Source organism: Labrus bergylta, chromosome 9 (assembly GCF_963930695.1).
Source record: "Labrus bergylta chromosome 9, fLabBer1.1, whole genome shotgun sequence".
NCBI classification, from domain to species: domain Eukaryota; kingdom Metazoa; phylum Chordata; class Actinopteri; order Labriformes; family Labridae; genus Labrus; species Labrus bergylta.
Genome location: NC_089203.1, coordinates 19,369,717 through 19,391,236, shown reverse-complemented (window position 1 = coordinate 19,391,236; position 21,520 = coordinate 19,369,717). Strand labels below are relative to the sequence as shown.

General features: G+C 37.3%; 3 protein-coding genes across 4 annotated transcripts; 1 reads left to right on the top strand and 2 right to left on the bottom strand.

Moving 5' to 3' along the window:
- Positions 1–46: 46 nt before the first annotated feature.
- On the bottom strand, positions 47–11,559 carry cul4b (cullin 4B). 2 transcript variants are annotated; one of them, XM_020645442.3, is made up of 20 exons: positions 10,607–11,559; positions 9,639–9,754; positions 9,424–9,527; positions 9,237–9,306; positions 8,023–8,096; positions 7,769–7,931; positions 7,472–7,561; positions 5,715–5,797; positions 5,556–5,623; positions 5,291–5,409; positions 5,008–5,200; positions 4,798–4,902; positions 4,586–4,696; positions 4,374–4,459; positions 3,572–3,679; positions 3,374–3,487; positions 3,174–3,279; positions 2,882–3,054; positions 2,641–2,793; positions 47–1,293 (listed from the first exon to the last, which is right to left on the bottom strand). In XM_020645442.3, exons 1-20 carry the CDS (start codon positions 11,088–11,090, stop codon positions 1,198–1,200), a joined length of 2,616 nt encoding a protein of 871 aa, XP_020501098.2. In that variant the 5' UTR covers positions 11,091–11,559; the 3' UTR covers positions 47–1,197. The 2 variants fall into 2 exon arrangements, with proteins under 2 accessions (XP_020501098.2, XP_020501099.2); XM_020645443.3 differs by having other exon boundaries at positions 9,237–9,315; positions 9,433–9,527.
- A 1,561-nt stretch (positions 11,560–13,120) lies between these two features.
- Positions 13,121–15,503, top strand: mcts1 (MCTS1 re-initiation and release factor). The gene is made up of 6 exons (XM_020645435.3): positions 13,121–13,304; positions 14,285–14,437; positions 14,542–14,639; positions 14,727–14,860; positions 15,018–15,085; positions 15,181–15,503. Exons 1-6 carry the CDS (start codon positions 13,294–13,296, stop codon positions 15,260–15,262), a joined length of 546 nt encoding a protein of 181 aa, XP_020501091.1. The 5' UTR covers positions 13,121–13,293; the 3' UTR covers positions 15,263–15,503.
- A 484-nt stretch (positions 15,504–15,987) lies between these two features.
- c1galt1c1 (C1GALT1-specific chaperone 1) lies at positions 15,988–20,059 on the bottom strand. Its single transcript, XM_020645406.3, has 2 exons — positions 19,919–20,059; positions 15,988–17,950 (listed from the first exon to the last, which is right to left on the bottom strand). Exon 2 carries the CDS (start codon positions 17,932–17,934, stop codon positions 16,978–16,980), a length of 957 nt encoding a protein of 318 aa, XP_020501062.1. The 5' UTR covers positions 17,935–17,950; positions 19,919–20,059; the 3' UTR covers positions 15,988–16,977.
- Between the last annotated feature and the right edge of the window lie 1,461 nt (positions 20,060–21,520).

Genomic DNA, 21,520 nt, shown 5'->3' with positions numbered 1-21,520 from the left:
GCCTCAGTACAAGTGAGTGTTTTTGATAAATAAAAGAATACCAGAGTGAAACAGTTCTTTTAATCTGAAGCGATAAATTTAACAGACTCATACAAACAAGGGCATGTCTACTCAATCTTTTTTTTTTTTTTTTTTACTTGTGCTGAGGCAAATTCACTTACATTACCTCCACTTTTCAGTGAGGCCTGCAAACCTCACAGGGAAACATACAAAAAAAAAAAAAAAAAAAAAGTGTTTTGTGTAAATACATGTAAATGACACTGTGGTGGTGGGAGGGGGGGGAGAAGTTTGAGGAAATTTGCTTCGATGTTGTGCTTTTAGTTTAATTCTAAGGGTTAACAAAAAAAATAAAAATCTAAAAAGCAGTTGACTTGTCAGATGAGATTATTTAAAATGTCACCTTTGTGAATTATGTACAAAAAAATACAAAGAAGGAACAAATAGGAAAGTTAAATGCATATAACTTGTTAAACTGAAAGTTTTTTAGCAGCTTGAATATGCCCTATGACAAAAGACGTGTTCCTTTTTTTTTTTTTTTTGGCACTACCTGGATCAACGCTTGTGTGTTCATGATCACAGCTTCATCAGATGGCTATATGGGCTCAAAAACTGTAACGCCTACTGCAAGAAGCAAACATTCGACACAGATATATCCCAAATTCTCAATTTCCTACCATGAATGTTAGTCCACTAGTCCAACATTTGACACTGACTGAAGAAATGAGCATCGATTAAGTATATTTTATCATTTTTCTCTCCAATTTGTGGTACATTAAGAGCTTTGTTAAGTGTGTCAGCATTTGCTTGGGATATTGTGTGAAAAAGAAGAAGAAAGTGACGTGATAACAAAGAGCATATTGTTTCAAACTATGGACAAAGAAGAACATAAGTTTGAAAATAAATATTTTTCCTCTCCATTAAAAAAAAAAAAAAAGCAAACGCTGCAACATCTGTATGTCTTCTTTGTCTGTCCACGGCAGCCCAAGTCTCTCAGCGGCACTGAGAAAATGGACAATATTCTCTTTTAAATGGGCATGCAGTCCACAGGATCACAAGACCCCTGACAAAAATCCTGTGGAGCAGTATCCATTCACTTGTCGGTCGCTGGGTTGAAGATGATAAAGACTAACGTCCACCGGAGCAAAAGATTTTGAGACTGATCACTTTGCCTGACCGTCTGAGTCTCTTCTGCTTTCTCTAAGCCACGTAGTTGTATTGGTTGGGGTTCTCCTTGTCACGCTCCATATAGTCCCTGTCAATTAGAGACTCTATCCTCTTCTTCAAGTCAGCAGGCTGAGAGGGAAGAGGAGAAGCACAGGTTAATGCGGGGGGGGCATGCCTACATATTTGGTTATTTTTATGCTTCAAAGTGTGACGCAATTACAGTTAAAAGCTGATTCATGCTAGCCATGCTACTTCTCCAGTCTAACCTACTACACAAAAGTTCTCCTTGTAATAGACAAGTATGGTCTTCAAACATTTTTGTCTTATATCTTTTTAAGTACTCACAGCTTATTAAGAACCTGTGAACAGGGACGGTGCAATTACAAAATAACACCAAAACAGCCGGTAACAACCCCTTTAGGTGTGTTTATTAAAGATCAGGGCTCTCAGTTAAAATCTGAGAAAAGTTCATGTTCGTCTATGTTATAAGATTTTTGCAGCTATTTATGTTTTTCTATAATTTTGTGTGACAAGAAATAGCAGTGTAAACATTAAAAAGATATGCCTGAGTGAGGGTTAGCAGAATACTTCATCATTGTACATCACTAAAGACAATGAATTGTTATCATCCCTGAACATAATTATCTGATCTACAGTAGTACAATACAATCTATCAGTGTATGTCAAATTATAATATGTAATGTGTATATATATAATATGGATGTTTTATTCCTTTTAAGGGCCATTGTTACAAATACTACAAAATGTTCTACTCCCACTCCTATTATTGCAAAATATAATGTAATAATTATAATAAGAAAATTTTAATAGTATTATTATTATTATTATTATTATTATAAGAGCAGGTAGTGATAAAAATAACAGTAATATTTGAATATATTTCTGTTATATTCTAACATGACTGTGAGAGCCTCTCTACCAGATTTACAAACAGTTTAAAACTAAAAAAAAAACTTTACTGACTGTAAAATGTCCAGAAAAGGAAATATGGTCACAATTTGTTGTTTGTTTTTTTAATTTTTGCTATTTTTGGTGATAATATTCCTGTTTCTTGAGCTGTTGCAACAACAACATTTCCCCCAATGGGCGATCAATAACGTTTTATCTGATCTTATCTTAATAGTTTTAAATGATAATTATAAAATTATGGATGAAGATTTCAATCATGAAATCAGTGTAAAAAAAAAAAAAAAAAAAAAAAAGTTTTAGCTTTATTTAAATAGTATATACAGTATCTATATCTATATCTATATATATATATATATATATAAAAACCTTCTGGCTATAATACTCAAATATTTATTCTCTAATGCCTACAGTATCAAAAATAACCGTTTGATAAATGGAAATTCACAACTTCAAAAACAAATGGGTTTTAAATAGCAACACTCTCCCCTGTGTAAATCAAGATATCATGATTTGGAAATCAAAGCAATGCAATGTCGTGTTAGTCACCTTGACTGGGAATTTGAGCTGGTTGTACACTTCAGACATCAAGAGATTATGGCTCAGAGTCTTCCTCATTTTCATGATCCGCACAATGGCAGCATCAATTTGATACTGACGATCCTGAAAGACTCTTTCTGTGGTGCTCGCTTGCTCCTCAACCTGAGAGAGAACAGATTTTTCTAATCATTATCGACATCACCTTGACAGGAGTTGAATTGTGGAAGAAACCACAAGATAATACTTGTACCGTTTCTTTCATCTGGATCTGGTTGATTTTGATCCTGAAGAGCTTGTGTTTGAAGTCGTCATTGCAGGAGAACTTGTCCCCGTCCTCCACGTCTTTACTTTTTGGGATTTTGGTAAGGACACGTGCTTTTCCGCAGGCAAGAGACTGTAGAGTCCGGCGCAGTTCACTGTCCTCTGTTAACAAATAGAACCACCAACAGTGCTGCATCAGTAGTGCTTCATAATGAATCGTAAACAAGGCTTATTTCTTCTTTACAGTGCTGCCAACTACACTTCATTGTGATCATACAGACCTATTCCTGTTGCCAGTTTGATCTCCTCCAGAGTGAACTCCTCTCCTTCATTAAACATCAGTAACACAAGTGTTTGGAAAAGGGACACCTGCAGCTCCTTCTTGCCCTTTTGACGGAGAAAACAAAGAGAACAATAAGCATTTATTTTTATTCAACATGTGAGTGAAGACAGCAAAGTGCTCCGAGAAACCAGTCCAAACCTCTTTGAACTCTGCTTTTAAGACACAATGGCCAAGTGTTGATTGCCACTGCAGCTTCCTGCCGCTGTGTTTGCCCAGGTAGAAGGTCTTGAAGATCTCTTGGAGCCGCACCATCTGGAGAAAGATAACAGCAGCATTATAGAGCGCCACATAAAAGCATGCATGATTAGAAAGTTTCAATGTTTGCTCAGCACTCACCTCAGGAGGCAGGTGCACCTCCATGGGGACATATGTTGGCCAGTAACCCATAGTGAGGATGTTAACTGTCAGCTCAATGTTGCCAGGAATGTTTTGGCACTGCATATACTACAGACACAGAAAGAATATACAAATGATATGAGACCCCCGCCCCCTGTTACATTCTGCATTCAATATAATTATCACTTTGGAAACTGAATCTGTTGATCAAAACTGCACTGTGAGTGAATTAAGGAAATATGATCCATAAAGCTCAGACAATAATCAATCCATTCATCTGAGAGCTTTTGGATTTAAAAAACGGTTCAGTTATTAAAAATTATATACGAGAGGATTTTAGAAATGTGGAAACTTATAAAAGGTGAAAATGACTTGATCATGTGTTTTAACTACTGCAAGGTTTCTGGTAGAAAAAAAACAATATACTCTCATGAAAGAATCTACCAGGAATTTAACCTTCATCTACATTTAGACTCACTCACTGTCACTTTTCAATAACTGTGCAAACTGCAGAAATCTTACTCTCTCTGAGCAAGGACAGATATGTAGTTTTCCTAAACCAGATGCATGTCAAATTTGATGCAATGCAACATTCAATCATGTCTGGCTTCATGTTCATTGTTGCAAATCTGTGCTGGCATTGACAGATAAGAGTTAAGATTAATGCATCCAAATCTAAAAGAGAGAGGGGGGCTGCATTTTTCTACAGTTAAAAAAAAAAAGGGTCTGAAACCGTCTCTTCTACATAATCTCATTGTCATAAGAATCAGGTATTAAACGAATCCACTGCTGTTACTCTCACCTGTTTGAACTGTACCATGATGTCTTTAGAAAGCTCCATATCCTTGAACATCCCCTCCAGTTTGCTGGTGAACGCTGCTCCACATTCTGTGGAGTAAACAACAAAATTAAAAAAAAAGGGGGTCACAAGGGCCAAGGGCCAAGACTGCCCATTCTGCATGTATTCCACATTATGTGTTTGTCAAGTGAGTGACACTTATTGATTAAACTGACCGTGTTTCAGCTTTGATAACATTGATTTTTCAGCATCCACCGAGGCACTTTTTCCAACCAGCAACCTCTTGGCCAGATCTTTTTTGTAAAAGGCTTCAAAAACGTCTTTCCCTACAATAAAAAAAACCCAACAACAACACATTTTGCATTAAGAACCACAACACAAGTGGCAAACTCTATTGTAAAAAAGAAAAAGTGACAACAAACGTTACCATAGATGAATCTAAAGATAATCATGATCTTATCCAGCATCTTCTCCAGCTCTTCATCTGTTGCCTCTTTGTTTCCTGCTCGAAGCTTTGAATCCACATGTTTTGCTGTAAAGAAAGAGACAATTCTTAGTATGTTATAAAGACATATCATAAAGATTGTCATTGTTTGCAAATATACACTCATGTAAGTTATGGAACAATGCTACTGACCTATGAGTTCTGCGGGTTTATTTGGCCGTTTATTGATGAACGTTTCAAAAGCCTCTTTCATGGCGTTTACAAACTTCTCGTTCTTCATGAAGCAGACATCGATGATGTGATCTACCTTGTCTTTGAAGTCTAGCAGCTCTTGCACCATTGTTTTGTCTTTTTCTGGATTGATTACAATTGTGCTTCCAAAAGCCTACATGTTGAATGACAATGTAAAACATTAATCAACAGGAAATACTAAAACAAACTCCAATCATGTTAGCCAGACATGTCGGTGTTGTACCTTTATGTACTCAATCCAATGCTGCAGGAGCACCTGAACACCGCCTCGTACTCGGCTGAAGAGCTGATAGAGCAGAGACAGATCCTGAATTCTGTTCTCATCCAGCAGGTGAGTCAGCCCTGAATATTCCCAACAACACAAAGTCAGACATCAGCTGCTTTCAAGATGCATTATGAGCTCAGACAAACAGGGTAGCTAGACATGTACTTCCTGCTTTAATGCTTCTACTCATAGGTCTATATATAGAGTATTTACTTAAGTGTACCTTTTTGCAGAGTAGCAGTGAGATGTTCACCCAGCAACTGCTTCTCCACAGTAGCAATGAGTGGTTTTCTGAGCGGGGGGGGGGAAACAGTGGTCACAATACACATAAATCATTTTTAAGTGTTAAATTGCAAACTGAATATGAGAGTTCAACACTCACTGTGTGCTCTGGTCTAGATATGTGATGACTCTGTCAGCCTCCTCCTCCAAGCGTTTGCTAACATGATGAAGATATTCTGGTACCTGCAACAAGAGGGCAAAGTAGAATTATTTGAAGAAGATATACTTTTTTTTTACTCCTGTGTGGTGAAATTCAATTTTACACTTTTTTATTGAACATGCTGCACACACATAGGCTGAAATATACACACACATGCACAAACAGTACCCTATGGGATGTCAGAGTGAGGGGACTGCCCACAGCATGCCAAGGGGATTCAGTGCCTTGCTCAAGGAAACCTCAGCAGTGCTCAGGAAGGGAACTGGCACCTCTCCAGCTATTAGACCAACTTCTAGATTTGGTCCACACAGGGACTTGAAACTGCGAACTGGCCGGTTCCCAACCCAAGTCCCTACAGACTGAGCTACTGCCGCCACTAAGGCATTAAAATGAATGATATACTGTCTAAAAAGACTGTAACGCTCCAGTGCAGCACATTTCTAATAGTGGATTGTTTAAATGACAGGTTACAAAGTACTTAGTATGAACATTTAAATCAAAATCATTCAAATGAAGGACGTGAAGAAAAGAGAACATTTAATCCTGTGAAAAAACTTTGATAACCTGATGGGTAACAATGGGTTTCAAAAATGTTTAGTTTGTAAAACTCCAAAAGGTTATTAAGAAATAAAGCATCTTGTCAGTTTTCAAGGCTGTAGTTTGTGGCTCTGTTGATATACAAACTACTTGATATTCATTCTACACTTGTAGGATTATAGGTCATACACTCCCTCTAGGAGGGTTTCAATTGAAAGACATTAAATATTTATATGAAAGAAAAAATGATTGCAGGACGTTGAAATTAGTTGCAGTTCAGGTGATGGAGTGAAAAATAATGGACAGGAAGCAGAGGTCTGTAACCTTTACAGTAAAAAGGGCCTGAAACATGTGTATCATTCCACTTCTGTTTAAAATAAGTATTGTAATGACAAGATAAATATTTGCCAAAGCATTTATAACAAAGAACCGGGCAGAGTAAGCTGTAAATGAGGAGCCTTTAAGAATAAAACTACACCTTTGATTATGTTGTTTTACTTCCTTCTAAAGAATCTGAATCTGAGAGAAGAGATGTAAAAGATGATACTAACTCTGCTATATGCGTGTTCATGTGTACTTCATGGTCTTTTGGTTTTTGATTTTAACATTGGCTGTGAGATTTATAAAGCAATGCATCTATTATGGTTGCACATAAAGTAGAGTTTATTGAGATACAGTTTAACTTGTATGTCAACAAAAGGAAAACTTTCTTTGTTTGACAACCTGCAGGACACATCAAACCCTGGGATGAGGCAATAAAGAGAAACTAAATCTTTCCCATCAATCTAACACGTCAGCAAGTTAACAAATGTGTATTACAGGTTGTAACTTTTTCAAATAAATGTAATGAAAACCTTTACTCATTGTGCCTGTGCTTTCTGATAACCTGGAGCAACAGATGCAGTATGTGTTGGTTTCCTGTTTAAATTGCTGCATTGTTTGAAACGGTGAGTCCATTCTGTTTAATTGTACAACCTGATCGTGCCGTTCACGTTTTAGATGCACAAGTATCTTAGCTATGAAGTGACAGATCAGATGCTGAACATATGTGCTGAGGAAATGGAATTGTTGATATTGAGCCAGTGATTCACTGGAACAAGAAAGAACACAGCAACAAACAAAAGAAAATGGGCCCAGAGTATGAGGGTCACATAAATCACCTCTCTCTCCTGCATCAGCCTCTGTCCCTCGGCAGCGTAGAGTCGATTCGTTTCCTCCAAAAATCGTTGCTCAAAGGAGTCTTGATAAATCTGTCAAGAGGCGGTGAGAGAGCACAAGTTTCATTAAAGCCATTTGTCAACATAAAAGTGACACATCATTACACCCCTGTGCAAATGATCGTCTGAGACAACACAGCTGCCAACGCCACACTCTTCTTCAGGTACAGGAAAGAGAATGACATCCAGGTGCTGCAAGATTTCAAATATAATGTCATGCAATGGTCCATGGTCAGTTACCTGCAGATCTGAGAGCATGCTCAGCAGGCTCCTCAGTAGACTGCGGTCTATCGCCTCTCCGTTTCGCTCCCTCTCGATGAGCAGCAGAATCCCGTCGATGGTTTTACTCTGGACTTTCAGATCGCTGATGATGTAGAACCTGAACAGCTCCAGACCCATGTCCCTGCAGAGCGAGGCGGCTTGTTCAATGCACACGTTAACATAAAAAGCAGCCTCATGCTGTCAAAGAACATCTTCATTCAGGGATCACTCACCAGATTGATGGCAGCATTGAATTTTGTAAAACATATGTGCGATCCAAAAACAAGAATATACTCCTAATCATGATCTGGAAAACAATGCAGGGGAAAAAACAAACACATTTTGAAATAATCAAGAGATGATGTTACTTAATGTCACTTTAAAGCTTTGTTCTTCTTTGACTCAAATTAAAGGGTTACTCCACCTACTTTACATGAAAGGATCAGTTTACTCATCACAACTTCTACCTCTGTCAAAACAATGGTGATGTTTTCTGAGACTCTGAAAGAGCTCTCCATCCTCAATCTGAACTGTGTATTTTGTTGGTCCCAGACCCAAGCAGCACCTCTTTACAATGACTGTTATTGGACTGCATACTAGTAGCCAACAGTGATATATGCGAGAATGCACACTTTTGCATAACGCAACACCATGCTGCTAGTTACATGTTTAAGAAAAATACTTTTAACCATTTCCTCACTATTTAATGGTCATGCTTCACTTTTTATTTGTTTTTATTGTACTTTGTAGAATGACAATAGACATTTATTCTATTCTGTCTTCTAATAGACTTGAATCCTGAATACCAGAAGGAGTAACATCTGTTTAAGGTATTATTTGTTTTCAGTATATGAGATTTGGAGATAGAGTGTTCTCGTAAAAAACACATAATGATGTGATATCCAAACATCTTTCTGTCTAGGAATGTGATATAAACAGCCAAATCCAAACCTCCAGACTCAGGCTTCACTACAGTACAATCAGATTCCATAAAGGCATTGTTATGTACTTTTCAAAAAAAAGATTTGCTCTTTTCATTTGTCTCTATCCAGATTTTCCACGGGGACTTGCCCATAGTTCATAGGAAAATAGATGCCTTATAAAGCATAGCTGTTCCACCTGGCAATGTACACAAACCAAACAAGGATGTTAGTGTGAAAAAACCTGCAAGGAAGTTTTTTCTGTGAGTGAGAGCCTCTGGCTGGGATTGGGCCCCCAGGTCTAACAGGTAACCTGTTAATTATACAAGTCAACTCTGCAGTTAATTTTGGCCTTTTCCTTTGTTCCTTTCATTGTGTTGTGTAATCAGGTGCTCTCCCTGCAACGTTGCCAAATCCAATTATGCATAGCAAAAAAAACAATTATGAATAACTCAGAAATGCTCTGCTGTGATATCAAACTAGTTAAACTAGGATCAAAAGAAAAGTTAAACAGTTAATGATCATACCATTTGTCTGCAGTGATCCTGCCAGCACTTGTCAATTTTCTTTAAGAAAAGCACGCTGTCCAGAGCATCCGTAAGATTACTGTTAAGGCAAAGGTGGGCTGTTATTGAGATCTTTCTTGCCTTAAGGCTTGCGTAATCAACACTATGCTAAACACAATCAACACAGGAGATAAAGAGTGAAGGATATTCTCTGAACTGATCAATCTGTGCCTTGATGTGGTCTTCACACACGGCCCTCAGCTGCTTGTAAAGCTTGGCAGATATCTTATGGGAGCACAGGTTCTCCACAGCCTGAGGGGACAGAAAGAGAAGAGTCAGAAAAAGGAGTGTTTCTTCGTCAGTGAAGGGTGATGAGTACAGCGAGCTTCCTCCAGGAGGTCAGCAGGTGTGAAGTAGTCTTGCCTGGTAGAGCTCCTCTAGGTTGTACTTAATAGAAGTGCTGTTCTGAATGGCCTCCACCGCCTCTTTAAGCTTCTGCCAGGTCTCTTGTGTGTAGTTCTCCGGCAACTTGGGTTTTTCTGTTCAACACAAAAACACAACGCAACTTGTTTTGATACATTTCAATTGATTCAGTGACACACAGCCGACCCAAACACACCACTGTGCCGTGTCACCAGGGCTTTTTAAGGTTAAGCCACGGGGTAAGAGTCAAAAATAAATCCAATATGTGCTTATTGAATTTATTATACGGTCATATCGTTACGAGTTTATTAAGTATGAAATGACAGGGAACATTTTTAAGTCTCTCCAAATCTGTTTGTACTTTTTTCCCCCCTCATTATAAAAAGAAAAACAACCAAAAAAACAAGTTGAAAACGGCGTTTTCATGACGTATCTGGATATTTCTAAAGATTTCTGAATAAAAATGACTGTTAAATATCAGGGTGATGTTCAAAGTGATAACATGAAGAGGTTTTTTTTTCTCCAAGTTTGATCAGATCTATTACATTTTCTTAAATATATATTTTTCAGTTCTTAATACAACTTATTTATTTTTACATTTTGTACTCTTTCTTTTTTTTCTTCTTACAATGCTAGTCTATTTTATATATAATTTTAACTTTTTTTTTTTATAGAAGCTGACTCAGGGAGAAACGCACAAGAATTCCAATGTACCTGTACTGTCCTGTACCTGTGCAAATGGCAATAAACATCTAAACTAAACTTAGCAGTGCCGATTTGATTAATAGATTCAAAGTTAATAATATTGCAGTATTTTTTTTTTTGTAGAGGAAAGATCATTACAAATCAGATCTGGTGAGTCATATCTGAGTGTGCAGTATAATTAGGGACCATCTCAGAGCTCTTGCAGACTTATAAACTATTGAGTGTAAGTTGTATTTCGAGCTTGAAATCACAGTATCTGCTACCTTTGAAGTTCTTGATGACTAGTTTCTTGGCTGCACCGGGTTTACTGTTGGGGAAGGTGACGGAGCCTGCGGTTTTAGTCAGTCCGTTTGCATGGTGCCCCACGCCGCCGGACAGGAACACGGCTTTGCTTTTGTTATTGGAGCACGAAGCGGCGGCGGCGGCGGCAGCAGCAGCAGCCTCCTCAGCCATTTTCACATCCAGCCCAATGAAATCCACTGAATCCTCGAACCTCAACTTCTTCTGAATGTGCAGCGGAGTGGGAGAGCAGGAGGGGGAGGAAGAAGAGGAGGAGGAGGAATTCAGGGTCTTGGGGGGCGAGGAAGAGATCGTGTCAGTGGGGTCTTCCCTCTCGGATCCGTTTATCTTCCTCTTCTTCGGAGATGTGATGTTACCGCTTTCGTTTTTGACATCAGTAGCCGCTGGTCTAGCCTCCTGGGTTGGCGGTGGTGGGGGATTAGGGGAAGATAAACCTGTTGGAAACATGAAAAAACGGGAATACTAATTCTTAACAGCCCAGTCTTCTGTTCCTAAACTTCCAGTTCTTGCCGGGAGGTGAGCTCAGTATCCGGGAGCTTTTTTTTTTTTTAATCTTTCTTTACACTGAGAGGTTTCCTTTCCCCAGCATTAAAAAAAAAAAGACAATAATGTGTAAACTACACAGCTCTACTTGAATCTAGCCTGCTCTCTTTCTTGTTATTGCTGGCAGAAGAAGAAAGATGGTTGGCTATTGCTTCCTCTTTTTTTTTTTTTTTGCCTCGCTTGTCTAACCCGCGTTGTGCAGTCGTTCAGTCCGGCAGCTTGAAGACTTTTATATTTACAGGAGAAATGTAGCTACGGTAAAAAAAAAAAAAACTAGGCTCTCATGGTGGTGTAACACCCGCCGGTAAACACGGGGAAATATTCGCTCCTAAAAAGCTAGTCGGTGACCCCACCGGAAGTACTTTGTTCATAAGTACTTTTTGCTCAAGCATGTTTTTTTTTTTTTTTTTTTTAATTCGAACCATGATGTTGTTTATGTTCTGACCACTAGATGGCGCCACGTCCACGTGTCTCACACCTTTTACACTGAAACCTTTTACCTCACTGGTGTCCAAACCTTTTTTTTTCTTGCGGGCGAAAATTGTGTTAGAATCAAAACAGTTTTTTATTTTTATTTTTTTATTTTTTTATTTATTTAAATATTTAAAATAATTTTGTGATGAACTTTTTTTTATTTTGACCTGTTCAAAAATACCGTAAATACACAATAACAAATTACAGTGAGAAACTATTGTATTCTTTTTTTTTTTTAAATAGTGAGGCTTAGTAGATCAGAATCAAAAGGCTCGCTAAAGAAACCCTTTAATATATATATATATAATATATATGTTATTATATTATTATACTAGTCTATATTATATAACATTTCATTATATTACACTATGTTGTTCATATTGCACTATATTATATTATATTATACTACATTATATTATATAACTGCACTCTGCCTTACTGTGGTACAACACTGCCTCTCTTCTCTGCTGTTTACATTACTTGCTGCTATTTTATCATACCAAGTCACTTTAATCACTTGTCACTTTATCTTGTCATTCTCTACAAATACTGTCTCAATTCTCAATTCCCCGCAGTTAACTTCATCATTCATTTTGTACTGTATCTATTCTGTTTAATGTGTATTTTTGAACTTTCTTGTCTGTGCAATAAAGTATTATCCTATCCTATCCTAATAAAAGGAAATCAAATATTTTGATTTCTTCGTTCTTCTTTCTTTTTTAATTTTTTCTCAGAATCAAGCCTGTAACGTGGTTCTTTTTTTTTTTTTGGAAAAGCTTTCTGCATTTAGCTCAGGTCATTAAATGGTTAAACAACAGTCCGCTTGTTTGCAAAAACTTTGCATACGTTTTTTTTTCATAGTTTACAAAAAAAATGTGGAAAATAGTAAAAGCTGTGGATTTAAAAAAAAACAACAACATACATGTTACTGAACATTTTCTATTTTAGGAATATTGTTCAGCCCTTGTTAACATGAAAAAGAAAAATAAGATAATGTGCCAATCTTAATCAAGGCCTCGGGCCAAAATCTTCTGATTCTTCATTTGAAGTCACGGGCCGCAAAAAATCCCCTCAAGGGCCGCAAATGGCCCTCGGGCCGCACTTTGGACACCCCTGCTTTACGTGCTTACCTCCATGAGTTTTACTGTTAAAAAAAAAAATATATATATACATTAAGAACTGCACAACATCAAATATACGCAATAACTTGGGTAAAATAGTATACCATGTAATAAAATACAATATTGTTAAAAATATATTTGATATTATTACAATAAATGATTCACTTTGCGACAGACTGTTGTCGGGAGTGACAAAACGTCTACCATAAAATTATTCTATCAGGGAACAAGTAAAAGATAAGAATAATTATAATATAACAACAGGGTAACAAAAATAGCATTTTCATATTCGTATGCGACCTGACTTGCCGTGTATTGTGCGCAACTGTCGTAAAAATGACGTAGTCCTCTTATCGTTGGCCCTTCCTTCACGACGGTACAGGCGTGGAACTGCAATAGCCTCGTTTGATAGATGCGTTGTGTGTTGTTAATCTCTTGTGATTTTGATAGACGACTCTGTGTGCTGAGTGCCGAAGAGTGCTGTCACAACACGACAACGGAACCCAACGAGGATGTTTAAAAAGTACGTGTCTGGTAAACGTGTTGTGCCGCTAGCTTCACTAAAGCTAAGAGGCTAATGCTAACTGAGGAGCAGTGTGTGAGGCGCATGTTTTTATTATAAGAAAAACACTCAGTATTAATTATCTGTTGTTGTTGTTGTTGATCAGTCGTCTGAATATCTGTTTGTCAACTGTCATTTAAAAAACAGTAACTAGTTTCTGAAGAAGTAAACATATTATAATCAAACTAATGAAAGAGTCATTTTTAGATTGTTTTCCACATCCTGTCACGTGATGCTTCATATAATCATATTCTCACTTTAAATCATTCATTTGAATTAATAAGCACCCGAATAAAATGTGTCTTTCTTGTTCCTTTATCAAAGCTGACTTAAACATTTGAGTTTCAGAATGAATTGTTGTTAAAAGTGTTTGTACTCAACCATTTTATGAAAGATTAATTTAACCTTCCCAGTAAATCTGAATTATTATAGGTAGCACTTTGGTTAATATAGAGAAGGCCATTCAGAGCTAAAACAACGTTGATCATTAAGGGATTATTTCCCTCCACTTTAATGAACTCCTGTATGTATGTACACTAAATATTTGAATATTCTCCCACTCACAATAAGAGACTCACAAACATCTGCAACCTTCAACACCTCAAACAGTGGATAAAAGAAAGTCTGTGACCACCTTTAACCTCTATTATTGTCTTGTGTCACTTGTGCCTTCGTATTTGTAATTTGTCTTTCTCTGTTACCTGCCTATAGGGACAACAGATGGAAACTAGCACTTCTGCTATAATCTGGCATTTTTTACAGCTGTTCATTAATATGCACTGTCCCTAACCAATAAATAAATAAATAAATAAACACTGTGAGTAAGCTCACAGTACATTCATTAATACACCTAGTAAATAAAATGTACAACTAGAATGTATAAAATGTGTTCCTTTATTTACAAACACGTAACGCAAAGTGAATTTTCTGTTTTCTTGCAGATTTGATGAGAAGGAAAATGTGTCAAACTGTATTCAGCTGAAGACGTCGGTGATCAAAGGCATCAAAAATCAGCTGCTTGAGCACTTTCCTGACATCGAGTCATGGCTCAACCACATTATGCCAAAAAAGGACCCTGTCAAAATAGTGAGATGGTAAGACTTACATTTTCCTCAAATGCATTGTTTTTTTTTTTTTTTACAAACAGTAGATTTTCTTTTACATTGTGCTTCATTGTTTTCCTTGAATCTTCTGACAGCCACGAGCACATTGAAATCCTCACAGTGAACGGAGAACTGCTCTTCTTCAGGCAGAGAGAAGGACCTTTTTACCCAACCCTCAGACTGTTGCATAAATGTAAGATCTTCTTATGCGATATGCTACTTGGTTTGAGTTTGAAGGTTCACACACCTACAAGATAATTCTCCTTTTTTCTTCTCTTAGATCCTTTTATTCTTCCACACCAGCAAGTAGACAAAGGGGCCATTAAATTTGTCCTAAGTGGAGCCAACATCATGTGTCCAGGGCTGACGTCACCGGGTGCTAAACTCTACCCAGCGGAAGCGGACACAGTAGTTGTATCCTTTTACACACCTGTTTTTTTGCTATAAAGTTGTGAAATTGGCTTTTGCTTTAGAGTTATAGATTCTCTTTACAGCATGACAATAAAACGTCTCCTAACTTCTGCCTTTTAAATCCGTTACCTACAAGTTTGTCTTTAACAATTGGATACAGGCTATAATGGCAGAGGGAAAACAACATGCACTTTGTGTTGGCGTTATGAAGATGTCTGCAGAAAGCATGTAAGATTTTGTCTTTTCTAAAAGTTCTGAAACCAAGAAACGTTTGCTCGGTTGCTGCTTTTGTGATCTGATCTTCATCTTTCTTATGCAAACAGAGAAAAAGTCAACAAAGGAATTGGTATTGAGAACGTTCACTATCTGAATGATGGACTGTGGCACATGAAGACGTATAAATGATATCAATACCCACGACGTCCCTTTTCACTGCTGCGTCCAACCCAAGTAATCCGGAGCGTGTGGAGCTTTTCGACAGCCAGGCCTGAGCTGCCAGTGACCCGTTTACACCTACAAACGTCGCCATGTAACCTGCTTTGAATCAACTGGCACAATGCAAAATTTAAAAAAGAAAGATCTTGCTTCAAAGGTTTAAATCTCAGTTTGTATGTTTCTTTGGATCCAATAAAAAATGCCAAAACAATTGCTTTTTTTTTTGTGTGTTTTTGGATTTCAATCCATTGATTTAAAAACATTGTACTTCTCACCTCAGGGGACAGAGTAGGTAGCTGCCCCAGTCTCTAGTTCAACATGGGAGCATATTTAGATAACTGAACTGTGGAAGGAAGGTTAATGTGTCTTATTTGTTTTCGTACACTAACAATGACAGGAAAGATTTGCTGTCATGATAATCCGGTGTAATAAAACCAGATGAGAATGGTTCAATACTTCCACTTCCTGGTGTTAATAAAATCAGTGTCACCTTTTACAGCCTTTTACATAATCTTACATTTTTAAAAGTTAGGTTGTGTTTTTATAAACATTGGCTGTTGATGTTGATTCCATCTTCTATACATTTTAAATATCGTACTCTCTCCCCCCCCCTTAAAAAAACCTCATCAAAAAGGGGGAAGTAATAATGTCCAGTATGAACTTTTTTCTTAAATCAAACAAATGATATCAGAGCATACGTGAAAACTACAGTTTTTATTTATTATACACATGTCCATATACAATAACTTAGTAGTCACAAGGTTCGTCATGATCTAAGCAGGATATAAAATGGTGAAAACATTCACAGTTCTATATAAAATGTTCCCCTTCATCAAAAATAATTCACAGCATGCCTGGCAAAGTGTAACATGTTAAAACCTGGAGTTACCTTTACTCTTCTATAGGATCCCAACTTCAAACAATTCTCTGTGTATTCTTCAACAACACCCCAAAAAAAAAAAAAAAACACAAAGTTTCATCAGAAATTAGTTTTATTCCTTATCCAAAAGCAGTCATCTTCTGAGTCTGACGTCCATGTGTTTTTAAAATGACTGTGGATACATGACACAGAAAAACTTTGTTCTTTTGACATATCCAGAGATATTCAGTCCACCATTCAGTAAACATTGAGGTCTGTTATTTTCTATTTAGCTGTGAGGGCCAATTCTTTGCATGACAAGATGACTAAACATAAACCTGCAAGGAATTAACTTATCTGTTTTCAAAGCTAAAAAGATCTTCACCATAAAGTGGCTGAGGTCCAAGCACTTAAAACATTGAAAGAAAATGTAAAAACCAATTTAATCATTAGAAAATAGTATCAACTTATAACTAAAACCGCTAAAAAGACAAAACATTTAAGATACATAATATTAAAATAACTAAATGCTCCAGATCATTAAGCCTCATGTCACAAGTTTGATATATTTCCTAGCTTCATTCTTGAACGGCACACCCATTGACACTTTTTTTTTTCTTTTTACCTCAGCCACAAAGGAACGGGGTGCTGATTGTGCCATGTGCAAATAAGGTACAAATATACATAAAAGTTTTTTCCCATCCCAATTTTCTTTTGTTTTTAAACAGCATAGGAAAACCATCTCCCAAAAAATTAAGATTGCCATCATAGAAGCAAAACCTTTAAAAAAAAAAAGAAGCTGAATCCAGCTTGAAGAAACAAGTCTCTAGTCGTTCTCTGAACCTTCGGGAGGGAGAAAAACTAAAGAGTCGAGGAAATTGTGGCCGTAAGGTCGAAGCCTGTAAACTCCAAACATCATGACGTGCATTTGACTCGGTGACATCCCGTTGAACGTGACTGCCATGTCGGAGCAGCAGCCCTCCACTACATTGTTCGGGTTGTCACTCATGCTGTCTTTTATCAGCGTCTCGACGCTCTTGCTGTTGAACAGGCCCTTACCGTGCGCGTCTTCTCCGTTCTCAGCGAATACGCCCGTATATTTAAGACACGCGGCCAGCTGCTTGTCTTCACTCAGCTTCCACAGGGCACGTCCTCTTTCTGGACATTTGTCCTCATCCTGGAATATATTCACCAGCCTTCTTAGCGCTTCATAACTCAGGGCGATACCGCTATCGTAAGCCACATACTCCAGCTCCCCTGACTTCATGGCGTTGCCCAGGTAGAAGGGCTGGCTGGGATCCTTTGTGAGCACCAGGTATTTCAGGTTCTCGATGATCGCAAACGTGGTGGGTTGCGCCACAAAAAACCAGCGCAGGTCTCCAGCGTTATCATAAGCGTGCTTCAGAGCTTTCCGTAACCTCGCCCACTCGTCTTTCTCATTCAGGTCTACCGCCTCGAGCGCCTTGGACTGCTCAGAAGTGTAAAACACGGCCTTGTCGCAATGTTTGCTCCAGGTTTCCGCAGCTGTAGCCCAGTACACAAGGATCTTGGGCTGGACCATGATGACGCAGTAGACCCGAACTTGATTGCTTAACTCCTTAATGTGACTGTCAGAGAGGTGTGTCAGCTCATCTTTGCTCGCCGCCTTGACATGATGATGGTTGTGGTGGTCCTCTGACCCAGACTCTGTGCTGGGGCTGAAACTAGCCAGGAGGGACACCACCAAGCAGAAGAGTCCTCCCAGGAGCATCCCCTTCACGAAAGAGCCGCCTTCCGAAAACATTTTGGGAACACACACACTGGACAAGAGAGAGAAGATTATTTTATGTGGCTGAATTGCATGAAACCTACTGGTACTTGATGTTTTACTTTGTCACAGGTTTGTAAGAGAAAATCAAACAGTTTAAAAATACTTAGGGAGACGATCACTGTTTTCTGACAATCATCAACAAACAGGCACATTGATTGATAAACAAACCTAACCTTCAGCCCTAATTCAACAATACAATGTGCAAATGACAGAACTTCAACAGAAGCATTGATGTATTAAGATCTCTGCAGTTTTGACTTTTTCTGTATTTAAATGTCTTCCAAACTTTGCGAACATTTTATTTGACAGACGTTACTAAACTCTGTCTGGAAAACAATTTGTGGAGTCCATATTGTTCAACACCTGGCAGCTAGAATTCTGACAGAAAAACAAAAGAACATGCTTGTAATATCTGAACACCGGCCATCAGTCGGTAAGGGAACAGATTATAGGATTCACTTATTACAGTTTAAGATATCCTGTCCTCAAAACTGTTGTACCACACAAATGTAAGGAAAAGTTCAAACTGTGTTTTGTTAGTTTAAGACTGTTGGGTCACGACTTTAAGAATTCCTTATCACAAGAGAGACTAAAATACACAATAAAGCACCAGGTGACTAACACCATCACCAAACAAAGACACTTCCATACAGGTGTCTTCATTCATAACTGGTTGTGCAACTTCAGCCTCTCCTTAACATCACATTGTGCAACATTGTCACGTCTAAACTCCTCAGTATTTGTTTTCCTTAATATACCGTAATCATCCCTTTATTCTATCCTTTTTATATCAGTATTCATACAGTTCTGGTTACTTTATTCCTGTTGTTTCTTATCCATCACTGCACTACGGTCCCTTTATTTATCTCTTTTTTTACCTTTACAGTTATATTGTATATATTAGTTATGTTGTTCCATTATTCACCATGCACCCTATTAACTTATCATTTAGTATTTAGTATTTGCCTACTTGCACATAGCTCTGTATATATATATATATATATATATATATATATATATATATATATATATATATATTTCTTGTTTACTGCACATAGTTCTGTTTACATCTGTCAGTCTGATCACTGTCCACTCATATCTACTCTTTTATATTTTGTATTTTTAAGTTAAGTTTAAGCTTTAAGTTGTATTTAAATTGACACTTTATATTTAGGTTAAAATGTTTTGTTTACTTGCACTGTTGTTATTTTACTGCTCTGTGTGCCTTTGAATTGCCCCCAGGGGACAAATAAAAGTTTGAATTGAATAAGACTTCAAAAGACTTCCTTCATAATTGTACCTTTGTTGAAATGATTTGTTGATTAGATTACTTTTGTGAAGATCATGATCTGATATTTTTTTTAAAAAGGGGCAGAAATACCCCCCCCCCCCTCACCATTTGCCACAGATAAAGACAAACTAAATGTTTTTGTTTGCTTTTAATTGACTGATATCAGTTTGTAGAGTAAGCTCTTTAATAGTTTAACAATTGAGAAGCTGAACCAGGTTGTGTAGAGTTAGAAAACAGTTTGCTCTGGATGAATAGGTAAAAAAGACCTTAAAAAAACGACTCATGCATAAAAACAAAACGTCTTAAACATCTTGAAATGTAACAGTTGTATAATTAAGTGTATTATTTCCTGTTGTTAAACATATTAAATGGCAGATTAAAAACCGTGCAGTTGTTTATGTTTACTAAATAAAAACACTGGCAGAGTTTTTTAATAAAGTCTCTTAAATGTGATCAGCTGACGTGGATTTAAGTAACAACCTCGACACTTTTCGACCTCGCCTTCGACCATCAGTAAGAATAAGATTAAATAAACTTCCTGACATGAGAGCAGATTGTTCTCCTCATGCCAAATATTCGTAGCACAGCTGATAGCTTCCTTCCTTCCTTACGTGACAGTAAACGAGTTAAACAAACAATTAACATACATTACTAATGTAAACCTACCGTTTCAGTAGCTGGTAATTATCTCGCCTGTTTTACACCTCCCACCTTTCCGGTTTGGTGATGTTACACCGTCAGGCAGGAGACTTGATTAAAAACGAGCTAGCTCCATGGTTCAACCTGATGTTTAACTTCCGCGTTATTCAATCACGTGACTCGGCTCAGGCCACGTCCGAATACTTTAACAGCCGCTTCGTTTGCTCATTATTTTTTTCCAGAACTCAAAGACCCATTTAAGTTTGTGCTTTTCAAATTTTAGGAAGTCTGAATTTGTGTTTACTTATTTGTATCATGTTGATTACAAACAGTTTATTTAGATTAACATTTGTGTTTAGTTAAAGAATATTTATCTCACACTTAAGAAAATAGTTTATGTATTTTTCTTATTCAACTACTGTACATTTTTGATTAAATGTTGGAAACATGGGGCGCAGGTGGCGCAGTGGTCGGTGTGAGCGCTCCATGTATGGGAGGCTATGGTCCTCCAAGCGGGCGGCCCAGGTTCAAATCCAGCCTGTGGCTCTTTTTTTCCGCATGTCAGTCCCCTCTCTCTCTCTCTCTCTGATTTCCAACTCTATCCACTGTCCTATCTCTCCATTAAAGGCGCAAAAAGCCCTCCCAAAAAATAAATCTTAAATATTGAAAACATCATAATGTATATTTATTTATTTGTTACAATGATACCACAGTGTGGCTTGCATCGCACTTGAGGTAGACTATATCATACATCAAAATTTTTTTAATTATTTTGATTCTCTGAAACTGTTGCTTGGTCAAAGATTATTATAGTGTCTATGTACAAAACCAATCAATGAGGACCCCAATGAGGAAGGGGCAGTGCTTAAAACACGATGCAATTTTCACTGGAAAAAAAGAAAAGTAAAGAATTGAAGATAATTATTCAGTTTTAAATTCAAGACGATCTAAATAAATACATACAGACTTGCTTAGGCTACAACATGGCACGAAGAATATTTTACATAGCAGAAATTAGTCCTGCTTATTATGGTGTATTTTATTGTTTTCAGGCATACCACAACGCCCCACAGTGGACATTGTATTCAGGCCCATTGTAACAATTAAATCATGTAATAATTTGTTTGTAGCCAGCATTCACTTTACTGCAGAGCAAGTTCTTCTTACTATGATGCTTTGATCAAAGCGTTTTGCTGATAATTACACTTCTTTCTTTGTTTTTTTCACAAGTTAAATTTATATTTCATATGAACTTAATGAACACATCAACATAAATCCCGTAAAGAATCTTAATATTTCAGGATAATTTATACCACAGTTGATTACAATATAGTCCTGTGAATTCAAACTGCTGAGCTTTGATGTTTGCTCACTGACTGCTCAGCCACCAAATCTATCAAATGTTGTTGTTTTCAACATCAATTTCAGAGTGACTGAGACAAAGCTTTAAATCACCTCAAACAATGTCCCTCATCTGGAGAGCATTTGAGACCTTCAACAGAAATCCTCGAGCTGCAGCAAAAGTTGGAACTTTTTTGGACCTTTGAATTTCATTCAGTTTCCTTTTACATTTTTGAACGTTGTGATTCAGTCAATCAATTAATCTTCATTTGAACAGCACCCATTCAT